Source organism: Anopheles funestus, chromosome 3RL, assembly GCF_943734845.2.
Source record: "Anopheles funestus chromosome 3RL, idAnoFuneDA-416_04, whole genome shotgun sequence".
Lineage (NCBI taxonomy): Eukaryota > Metazoa > Arthropoda > Insecta > Diptera > Culicidae > Anopheles > Anopheles funestus.
The window spans coordinates 66,980,238-66,992,434 of NC_064599.1; the positions used below are offsets into that span (position 1 = coordinate 66,980,238).

General features: G+C 39.3%; 1 protein-coding gene and 2 non-coding genes across 3 annotated transcripts; 2 read left to right on the top strand and 1 right to left on the bottom strand.

The window, feature by feature from the left end:
• Positions 1-1,138: 1,138 nt before the first annotated feature.
• Positions 1,139-6,290, bottom strand: LOC125772398 (zinc finger protein 626-like). The gene is made up of 3 exons (XM_049444102.1): positions 5,686-6,290; positions 5,303-5,494; positions 1,139-2,528 (listed from the first exon to the last, which is right to left on the bottom strand). Exons 1-3 carry the CDS (start codon positions 5,724-5,726, stop codon positions 1,694-1,696), a joined length of 1,068 nt encoding a protein of 355 aa, XP_049300059.1. The 5' UTR covers positions 5,727-6,290; the 3' UTR covers positions 1,139-1,693.
• Positions 6,291-8,757: 2,467 nt separating this feature from the next.
• On the top strand, positions 8,758-8,830 carry Trnav-aac (transfer RNA valine (anticodon AAC)). The gene has a single exon. It is a non-coding gene; the product is annotated as a tRNA-Val (tRNA).
• A 357-nt stretch (positions 8,831-9,187) lies between these two features.
• On the top strand, positions 9,188-9,259 carry Trnah-gug (transfer RNA histidin (anticodon GUG)). Its single transcript has one exon. It is a non-coding gene; the product is annotated as a tRNA-His (tRNA).
• Positions 9,260-12,197: the final 2,938 nt, after the last annotated feature.

The following is a 12,197-nucleotide window of genomic DNA, read 5'->3' on the forward strand; positions in this document are numbered from 1 at the left end:
TAAAACGGTATGGATAGTATAGATCCTAATACTAACTAGTTGAAGTTGAAAACAAGGTAGAATAGAAAAAATATTTTGGAGGATGGAGGATGATGTGGGAAAGGAAAGCGTATAGATGCAAATTCGTTGGATGCGAAGGTAAAGTGAAGTTTTAAGCCGCCTAAATGTTGGTAATAAAGTTTTATATAATTTTAAAAAGCCTTCTATTATCCCTGTGGCACATATTGTTTAAACAATTATTTCGATTCTTTAATGTTATAAAACAGAATACATAGCTATATATAACAAACACTTACAGTAGTGCTAAAAAATCCCTTAACAAATATAAAGGATACAAAAGCTGTATACATTATTTGCATGTAGAAAGTTTACTGACTTTGATTTCCTGCTTGTCTGGAAATGTTATGTTTTCGATATTTAATATTCACGTGAGATGTAACTCACGATTAATGCCTATCATTAATCGTTCAGATATTTATTTGTACAACAATAATTTTATCATTAACAAATTGCATATGCAGTACAATAATCAAGATAAATGTGATGCTGTTAATTTATAATACTACTTGAATTTAAAAGTACTATTATGACAATTTTTTAATTTATTGACTGTTAACTCCAATTGCTGCAATCAGTTAATAATACTATCTGTATCGATTCATTTATCGCCCTTCTTTCTTTTACTATTATATTAATACGTAGGGAGTCAGTCCACGGTAAGAAAACATCTTGTTAACCTTTTAACAGCTTTTTAAAAAATGCGACAAAGTTGTTTGATTTTTTATGCGATTACCTTGCCATCTGCTGGTTGGCCACTCTGTCAGTAGTCAATGTATACTAGTCGTCTGTATACTGTGACAATTCGACAGATCTATCATTGTATTTGTAGCGGTTAAGACCAGAGCAGTAAAATAACTCCGATTTACTGCGTGTTCAGAGGGCTTGTTTCATCCGGGTCAGAAAAAAAGGCAAAGATCGTGAAAACTTCTACAAAATTTTGGCACTTCTGGAGATTTTTGACCGTTTGACCGTTTTAATCGATCAAGGGAAACATCAGAAATACAAACGGTAGACCGATGGCATTGTGGGTATTTCTTTGATAGGGTGGCAACTTCTCTGGCAAGATAGACTTGGCGGCCAAAGGGGTTGTTATGAACGAGCAAATATTTGGCCAAAATAGATGTCCACATGGGTAAACTGTAAATCCAAGCCAATCGAGTTGGAAAATCTAACGGTGAGGTTGGTGGCATGCCAACCCGCCTAACACGTACCAACTGTTTCCAATCGAAATTTCTTGGCCAATTTGAAGAAGAGAAGATATTTAAAAAATATCCCAGCCAAAACTCGATATGCTTTATCAAAAAGAATAGAAAAAGAGTCAATTTTTTAATGGATACGTTATAAGCAAATCATGCATGAATTGTTTTGTACATTTTAGTATTTATTTATTTTCTGATACTTTAATATATGGAAGCCATTAACACTATCGTGTATGAGTGATATTCAATGAAGAACTAGCTTACATGTGAACACGTAGAAGGATGTATGATGGTAACTTTGGATATACTTGCACAATCACGTGTGTATTTATTTTCGACAAATCAACTCAAACAATCGACAAATGACACATGAAATTCACCGCCTGTACACCTGTTGCATCGGTCTAACTCGCCTTTAACTACCCCAGCTACATCTAACAACACGTAGTTTCCGTTCTGGTCACAGAAAAGGACACTGAATCCGTCTGGTGGTCAAGAATGCGTTCCCGTTCGTGACACTTCCGATGCTTCGCCAGTGCATTGGATTGGATGAAAGATTTCGAACATTCGACACACTTGTGAGGTCGCAATCCACTGTGAATGAGCATGTGGCGTAGTAGGTCATACCGTTCCTTGAAGGCCTTCGAACACACCTCACACTCGTGCGGCCGTTCGCCACTGTGCGTCTTCCGATGGCGCACAAGGACGTGCTTTTCGGTAAACGTTTTTTCACACTGATCGCACGCGAAGGGTCGTTCATTCGCGTGACTAAGGACATGTGTCTTGAGGGCGTGCAAGCGGACAAACTGTTTGCCACAAAGAGTACAACAATGCGGTCGATCCGTCCGATGAAGTAGCCGATGGCTGGAGAGGGCACTGGGCTGTGTGAAGGCTCGTCCACACGTTTCACACCGCAGACTGGGTCCTCTTTGGTCGTGCAGCTTCTTGTGTGCGGACAGCGTGGAGGAGAACCGGAATGCCTTGGGACATTTGGTACACTGGAACGGTTTTTCGTCTGTATGCCGTCGAAGGTGTCGATCGAGAGTAGACTTACACGGGAAGTGTTTGTTACAGTGAGGACATGGTCGGTTGTTGTTGTTATCACTGTGCAGTTGATCATCACACGGAATCGGATCCCTGGAGCACATGTCTGATGGAGAAATTGAAGAATCTTCCTTAAACAGGATCTCCGCTTCACTGGCCTCTTTCAGCATATCTGGGGTAAGTTCGTCACATTCCACGGAGTCGTTCAACTCTGATGTCGGAGTTCTGAAATTGGCACACACATACAGAATATTATTCTCAACGGGTGTTGCAGAATTTGGCGTTTAAACAAATCTGTTCCTATGTGAATGCCGTCGGAAGATGGAATTCTTCCTTTCTTTGGCCATTACCTTGCGCTTGTCGTATATCTAAACTAAACCGCAAACATCAACTAACTGGGGTGAACTAACTGGCCAATCTCTCGCCAGAAATAATCGAATCTCATCTGCGGGAGATATGAGCGCCATCAGACCGCGTTCCGTTTGAGTCCTTTTATTGTCGTCCTGCTTTCGTACTTCTCGACGAGCACAGAGCACTGATTGGTCCTTCGCTCCACAAAATGGCAACGCCCCTTTGGGAATGTTTTTTCCTTCGATTTTGTGTTAAATGCAGCGGGAAAGTGCGGAAATGGGTGCCGCAAAATGTTCGCAAGTCAAAAAGGCTCTGGTGGACTTTAGAATTCTACATAAGTTTTCTATTGTTTATTGAAATATTTGAACATTCGAGGGAGTTCTTCATTGCATGATTTACATGGAAATGGTGCATCTGACCGTAATGTTCGACATAAATTATGCAATGATCATTGCACTTCCGCATCAATCGATTATTAAAACATTTTCTAATGCATGTCGAATCGGAAAATGAAGTTGATATTTATGTAGCACAAACTCTCCGTCACGGAACATTTCCGGATCCACCATCCACAGCCTAAACCCTTTTGCAATGGCCACTATGGAAGGGAGACAGAGACTTCATAAATCATTCAGCACCGCAGTTCCGACGCATATTTCCATTTGTTTCACTGACTGTCGACTACCTTTTTCACGGTTTCTTCCGGATTGTGCCTATGCAAATAGCGATAATTAGCAGCGAGTGATTGTTTTCCTTGGCCTCTCATTAAATATGCTCCGTATTTCCGCGGAAGATGACGCAAAAAGATGGAAAAAGGCGGGCTTCATGCATCATCTCTTAATGTACCGAATCACGAATGTTTGAGTTTTTGTTGATGAGTTTAGATTAAACAAAACTTTTATTTAATACGAAAGCAACACTCTTTCTTCTGCACATTTTTTTCCGGAAGACCTATGCTGTAATTATTTCAATTTCTCATTAAATGTTGGTCTGAATTCTTACAAGCAAAGTCGCTCGTCTTCATCTTGCGCTAAACTGTAAGGCTTCATACGGGGAGTTTCCTCACATAAACTGTGCGCCAGAGGAACGAAAGAGAATAAATATGTGAAATATATTAAATAAAAGTGATAATTAAGCGGCATTTAGACATATTACAAGAAGGTATGAAGGAATCACAAACTGCGAAGTTTAAAGTAATTAATTTGCAATAGCTTATTTAAAGATTCAGTTCAAATCAAACTTTTCCGACTTAATCAAACAAATTTCAAAGAGTAAACAGACGTTCCATCAATTTCCAGAAACAATGCGTTCTATATTCCTTAACGAATCATTAAACATTTATCAATTTCCCCAACTCTGTCCCTCTGTTTCGATTGTTTCCAATTTACAATCATCTGACAGGAAGTTCAATGCAAAGATTGTGAAGAAAACGTTTCCCATCGACTGATCCGTTTTAGACGGAACGGAAATGGTTCATTTGAGATTGAGATTGAGTTCATGAAAGTTGTGCGAAAGTTTCCAATGTTGCTCTTTGTTGGACTTTTGTGTTCCAACGAGCAAATAAAGTCCGTTAGACCCGAATGGTTCATAAGTCAAAACAACGTGATCTGGGAAGAAACTGGGAGTACGAGAACTACGGACAACAAACTTTTCGTCACACGTGTGTATTGGAGAGGTGTGAACAAGAAGCCTTTTCGGGCTATTGACCTTCTTGCAAAAGTGGGTTCTCATTTACACTGGATTAATATTCAGATCATTCCACTCCCGTGTCTTTCGTTGAGGTCTTATTGAACAATAGCATAATTGTATAAATTTCTCCAAAATCTTATCCTGTTTAGAATTGAAAATCTTTCGCTTGTAATCGTCTCATATTTAAAATGCTTTGAAGTACTCTTTTACTCTTTCCATGCGATGGATATCACTATTTATTCGGAAATAAAGCAAAGAATTATAAAAGTTGAAAATGTTCTTCAGCATCCTACGGCTCATGTGCAGTTCAGCATCATTTCCAGTTGGATACCTCTGTTATAATGTGTGATGGATTCGTGCATGTTTATGGATTCATTGCTTATTTTTCTCCGTAATATCCGCCATGAAATAACTCACTATTTTTCATTTGAGATCACTGCATTATGTATGCATATCCCTAAATGAAGCCAATCAAGTTATAATTTGTATTCGGTCGCTGTAAAAAGTATTTTTCCAACACAATTTTCCAGCTCATTCACAAAGAACGAATGTCTGGGGAGAACGACATCGCATCGAAACTAATTCTAGTTGCATGAATGGGATGCTGTATTGTGTTGACTTTAAGGAAGCCGTCTAATGTCAACAAAATGGGAACTATGAGAACCGTGTCAACAACCCAAAATGGAAGGACAAAAGCGTTCTCTGCAACTACAGCAGAAGGAACTCATTTGTTGGTTGCTAATCCTTACCAGGCTGGTTAGTTGCGCAAACAAATAGTTTACAGCAAATAGAAATGCTTCCAAGGACGTCGTGAGTTTGTCGATGTGGATTTATCAACCTCAAATGGTGCGAATGTAATGTCTTAATCCTTCTGTACGATATGGCCTAAATGTGAACTGCTCCAAACCTAAATCCTTCCTCTAATGATGGCGTTGGTAACGAACAGGTGGCATACTCACGTGCATTTCGAGGGTTTCCAGAATGAAGATGAATGGATCATGGGGGGTTCAACGGTTCGTTTGTGGCATTCCAATGTTTGGTACATGGGATCCTCCTCACTTTGCGAAAGTAACGTGCCATAGCTTGTTTCCTTCAGCAGAACGGATTGGATGTCAATGTCCAGCTCTCGGTGTTCGTTATGGAAGTTGAAGCTGTTTAAAGTTAGAAAAAAATACAGCAATAAGGCCAAAGGTCAAAGAATAATGAGAGAACCCCAGCGTTATCCGAAAGCAACATAATGTCACACACAAAAGACCTCATTTTTCGGTTCAATTCAAGCTCAGTTCGATGTCCTGAAGCACAATTATTTGATTGCAAGATAAAAAAAAACTAATCTACTTACATGTCTATGATATCCCAGTCCATTATGACGTCCGTTGCCATTTCCTTGTGAGAAACTCGATTTGCACAAGGTCCTTGGCGTTGTGAGGATATGAGCAGAAAGTCTCACGACGCAGAAGAGAGTTTTTTGATACTGATTCTTTTGTTGAAGTCACATACACACGGACAAAAACACAAAAACACAAATGGGACCAGGAAATCGCTTGAAGGGATGTCCTTCAATGCACGTTCAACACAATAAGGCGCTTTCACAAGTCTTCCTTTTCGAGATGCGTTCTTACGAGGTCGTTAATTGCGGATAATTTGGCCTTTTAGTACACAACACAAACAATTAGAGACAAATTGGGATCACAATTATCTGATTGCACTTTGTGTTTAACGGGAATTCATCCTCTTACGGATTTTGATTATTACAGAGTTAGGAGTAAATTCACTTTCCTTGGAGATCTTGCACTCCAACTATTATGGCTCTATGAGCGGAATAGTTTCAGACTCTCGGCCACAGGACTTGGTTCCGTTGACAACTTCTCCAGTGGTGTCAACTCCAATTGCACCTATTCGATCCGACAGTTCGTTCAAAAGTGAGTCTAGTTCAGTTCGATGCCATTGGCACAGCTCCTTGTCCGGATGGAGTAGTCGAAGGGAAGTCCTTCCGCATGCTTCGGTTCCCTGCCGCAAGGATAGCGTTGCACAAAGTAGAAAATCCGGAATGGAAGCAGCAAGGTAAACAAATTTAATGCTTATGTGTGGGGTAGGCCAGATTCAGATAGACAAGAACCAGCAGAAAGGAAGGGAGTACATAGGAAAGAGAGGCCATCGTGTTCCTTTTCCCCGTTCGCTGGAAAGGCAGGACACACGACACTGATCTGCACATAATCCGCGGACCTTCTGGGACCTCCACAGCTCGGCAAAGCAGAATAGCGGAAAAGAGTGAGTAAGGAAAGGCTTTTCGACTGAGTTCGGTTCTTTTCAGTTACGCTTGAAAAACGGAAAACTCAACTCTCACAATCTGCCCACTCTTTCACTCATCGCCATGGCCCCGTTCAAGCTCTGGTCACACTCGGATCATTTCGCGAGGACACGCGCGCTGCACATAAGCGATTATTTATTTTCCAAATCTGATTTACAATTCTGCAGGGGAAGATGTTTGCTTTGGAGGCTGAGCACTCGCTTGCACGACTGTCATTTATGTGAGAATTGTATTCTTCCTATGTAAAACTCAAAACACATAAGTTACTTTGAGAAAAAAAGATGAACAAACGATTCATTTCACACTTGTTAATATAAGAACGTCCTACGTGTGGGTCAGTCAGTAAGGAGGGTGAGAACGATTAGTGATTTAGGAAAATTAGAAGGATTATGTATTTATCTCTTCTCTCCGATCCTCAGCGCGGAAGACATCCATAAATGGTAATGGAGTAGCGTAGACTTTCTGATAAGGATCTTTCTCCTTCTGGTACGTTCATCTCAACCACGTAAGGACACCAAGGAGGTCTTTGAGGCATGGAGAAAGAGAGAGAGAGAATCAGCAAGAATTGCTTGGAGAAGCGAGATGACAAGCGAAAGAGATAATGTACCGCGCACGCGGAGAGGAAGCGCCGTTTGGTGACGTTAATGTCATGCGCAATTGTTAATTGGCAACGACGATACAAGAGTAACATGCGACAACAGTAGATGATGGAAGATAGTATGGGAGATGGAATGAAATGGACGAGATCACATTTATCGGAAAAGCGATTGGCCAAATGCCAAGGAAAACAACACTCTAATCCCTGATTTTCCGATCTTCCTTCCAGGAGGTCTCAGAGGAACAAGACAGGTGGAGAGGAATTTACTCCCGTAGATAACGTATCTAAGCTTATCGGAGTGGGAATATCGGAAGAGTGAGGTTTTCCCTTGCAGAAGGTAGTTTATGTGTTTGGGAAAACCTTATTAACCGATTAGTGAGATACCGACGGCAAAGGTGTTTCAAATCGCTGGAACTGAGTTAGTATGGCGTGATCGATGATTTTTCTGGGTAAAATATGTCCAAGAGTTTTGGTAGTACGTATTGATTGCAGAATAGCAAATAAATGAGAGTTGCTCGGGGTTTTTGAGGAGTTTTACCAGCGTCCATACGAACTTTTCAGCTACATCCAATCAACGCTAATAGAAAACAGAATCCATCCGGTAAATCCCACATGGTACCGTGAAAAATTAAGACAAACATCGACAAGAGCTGAGTGGCGTGTTTCTGTTGCAGGATTTGGCGTATCGTCTGGTTGCAATTTGGCCGCAAGCCAATTCCAGTTGTAACGTATGACGGTGATCCTTTGGCCAATATGGATGTGAACCCTGGCTGTACAAGGATGAAGAAAAACAACAATTTATAATTAAATTTAAACTGCCTCGCAGTTGTTTTTCTTCCGTCAATCGGCTCCGAAGGACGGCAATAGAACAAAACTTCCCAGGAAAAAAGCCGAAATAGACACAACATGGCGTTGGTAACGTAGCTTGGAATTATTTCATTGGTATGAAACAACAGGGAGGTTCATGTTAGGCCTTTCGTTCTTGTTGAACCGTCAATCTATTGCCAGCAAAAAAGAGCGATAGAAAAAGCCTCGCCATCAACAGCATGTTTACAATTAATTTGGAAAGTTGGATCAACTTCATGAGTAATGGATGTGTTTCGGTGAATTTGGTTTAGATTTTTATCGTATCGTATAAATTGAACAAATTTTCCTTAAGTTAAGCATAAATTTGGTTAGTAATACGAATACTGAAATGGATGAAAGTCATACATTAACTCCGTGTATGTATTCAATTATCCTAATGAGTCATGAAAATAATCAATAACCATTCAACTGCATCACCGAATGCCCTCCGGTTAAAGCAATGATTGTTCCATGCTTCCGTTCCGTTGGTCGGCTAAAAGTATTATCGAATATTGCGTTAATTTATTTATGTATGTTACCATTTTGTACCACATGTACACCGAATTGCTGTTCTCAATACTCTTGGAAAAGAGGTGAGTTTTTCCACTCAAAGCTATGGTGTGGATTAACGAAATTCATACGTGAAGAGAACAATAGATGTTTCCGTGGTGTAGTGGTTATCACATCCGCCTAACACGCGGAAGGCCCCCGGTTCGATCCCGGGCGGAAACAAACTGGCATCAATCATTTTGATCGCGATGCTTAGAATCTTTTACTACTCACAATGATATCGTGTGATTGTTTTTTAACTTCAAGATACTGAAGCTGACTCCAAATCTCGTTTGAAATCTCTTTCGTTGACGGTTCCGAAGTGATCTCGTATTTCGGAATTGTATCAAGCATTGCTCTCACCCCACCTTGAATTGGATATTGTTTCATGTTTCGCCATTCACTTGGTTAGGGGGGGCTTGGGCGTACTTTCTCTTTCGTTGTCCAGATGAAAGTCTCGCTCACTTTATGCCCCAGTTGTGGGGAATTGCTTGGAAGTTGATCGTGTTTTTCTATAACTCGTGTAAGTCACCGTCTGTAGCCGTGATCGTCTAGTGGTTAGGACCCTACGTTGTGGCCGTAGTAACCCAGGTTCGAATCCTGGTCACGGCAGTGCGAAAGAAGAGGATAGAACATTCAGTTCTCATGCTCTCTCAAACACTGTCACGGAAGACGGGAAAGACGATAAATGTTTTTTAGATATCTGAAGATAATATTATTTCCGGAAAATCCCAATAATAGCCATAACAATTGCAAATAATAGATAAATGTTCCTATTAGCCTGGCCTAGGTTTAGTAACACTCCTCTGCGTTTATTGTCGTGTGTTATGAGCGTATAATACATCCATAGACCAAGATTTCCGATGGTTTGTTTACCTGTTTTGGGTGGTTGTGGAAAAGAGCTTGAAAAACCAGCTCAACAACACGGTAGGTGCTCTTGCGTTAGCGCTGGCGGGCGTTACGGATGACTTGTTCTGAGCTGGCACAGAAAGTAAAGCAGGACAAATCCATATCCCCTGTTGGCGGTATGTTACATTAGGAAGTCTCATTTGCCTAATGTATTGCCCTTGGCTAGTGGAAGGATTATTGTAGGAGCGGAATATCCTTCCTTTGATAAACATGAAGTATACAGAGTGATGGTGGAAATCATCTTTCGAAAGTGTTATTTACTGTGAGTAAGTTCTGCTATTCAAAAGAAACTGACATGAAACTTTAAATTTCGGAACTATATAAGTAAATGTTGGATTGAATAGCTGATCTTTCAACCGATTGGACCTAATTGGGTAATTCCATTGATTGCAGTTCTGTAACCACGAATAAATTCAACAATAAGGTCTCGAGCAATTTCTTCATTTCATTTCTTAAACCATTTTATTTGCAAAAGGTGTTCCTCGAAGATCTTTTCTTTTGAAGAGAAATACCTTCATGGGAAGCAATCTGTGGTAACCACTTCAGGCAAGAGTTGATTCAGCTGTTGTTCATTTCGAAGGCGCACTCTCAATGCACCTTCGTAGAGTGGCAGAAAGGATCAACATAGGGACAGGATCGTCGAAGGTTTTTTCCTTTTTCCTGGCAAACCTATTTCGTCGAATGGTTTGGATGCAGAGTGAGCAATCGGAAGAAGTCATTATACGAATTAATTGATGTGTAAATAGTGGAAACATTATCCGGGGTACGAGTGTGTTTGAGTAGGTTGTGTGCCTGAGGTTCCAATTCAGCATCAGTTTTTCGGTGGTCAGAGTAATAGATATTTGTGACTACGACAGACAAAGCTTTATTGAGTAGAGTGAGGTGGAGTTATTAGTCAAAAATTGCTCAAAAGCATAGAGGTATTCAAGATTATCCAATTTATTCTTTTGATATTCTTTCCAAAAAGGTTGTTACACTGCAGTTTATAAACGTATAGAATTTAAGTTAGGATATGTGAATACAATTGGGATTTTTAACCTAAATTAAATGCACACAAACCGAGAGATAGTTTTTTCGTATTTGTTACTTAAGTTGCATGTGGTGCAAGTTTAATTTTAGCCACTTCATAAAGATATCAATTAGGAAATGATTTCTCACGCCCTATTTGTCACCCTTGTTTAAGGTTTTATTTTATAAACCCCATAAACCACCAGTGGCAATGTGCAATGTGTCTTGAAATGAGAAACATACCCCGAAGGCTTTACAACTTCTAGTCGGAGCTGGAATCAGTAAGCTCTTTACGCGAGATGAAAGTGACAAAAACAATCCCACACCCTGGTGAAGGGCAGAGCGCACGTGTCCTGGTCCTTGGCGTTGTGGCCGACACCTTGGTTAGACGTTGATCTGTATTACTTTTCTCAATCCCTTCGTCATCAACTTACCACAAACAACTGCTTATTAATCAGGACAATGTGTTGGAAAAGTCGAGTGGATGCGATTGCAATGGAGATCTGATTCTGTTCATTGATAAGCCCAAGAGAGCAATGTCTAGTATTTATAATTGATTTGTGTCAAGCACATACATTAAAAAGTAATGAAATAAATTCTCGCCCTTCTTGCAGTCTATGATTTTTTAAAATATTTTTGTAATGAATTATTCCGACTGAGTTATTACCAAAACAAAATAAGTTGAAATAACTGAAATGCTAGTTTCTCAAAATTAAAATTAACATCGTTGTTTTTGGTAGTGCAGGTTAATAGAACTCAATTGTAACTTCATGTATAAATATGTTATTGTATATTTTTTCTACTCTTTATATTCTATATTCTTTATATATTGTTTGTTATTTGAACGTTCGTAGTAAAATAAAAAAAGGAGTTTATTAGTTATACCACGTGTTAGGAATATTCCGAAACACCCCTCGTAAATATCTATCCCCATTATCAAATTCAATATAAACACGGATAATGCAAACGTAAACTAATCGATGTTATGGGAAAACAAAAAATAAAAAAGGATTCTAAACAAGAAACGAAGTTTTGGCGTCATGTTACAGGCTCGGTATTCTGACAAACCCTATCAAAAAACATGTTCGGAATGGGGATATTTGCATGCATAATATTGTGAAGAAAAAACACATTTCTATGCAGAACTCCCTAGGAAAAAATCTACTGTAGATTTGTTTTTATATTATTTTTTTCTGTTTCTTTTAATTCGGCTACTGAACTGGCTATTATGTTTCGGTTTATCCCGATAAAATCAGAAAGCATGACTTGAAACTCATAGAAGGTGTGGCTTACGTTTTTTCACTTTAGTCTAGATTTATTAAATCTAATGGAATCTGTTACTATAACATAATAATATCCATTCAATAATTAGACACGGTAAACCCGAGCTCACAAACATTATATAGAAAAATTGAGAAGAAAATTGCTGCATAGAAGCAAGAAAATTGCTTCACTTTTAAAAGAAACTTTTTTATCAATTCGTTATCAAATAGGTTTTTGTATTTATCTATTTGAATTAAAGCGTAGAGAAATTAAAAAAATATGTAGGTGTGTTTAATTAATATTACCTAATCTTTTAAAATCTAGAATAAAATTGACTATCCATCTGTTCTGCATTACAGTAATTACCCGA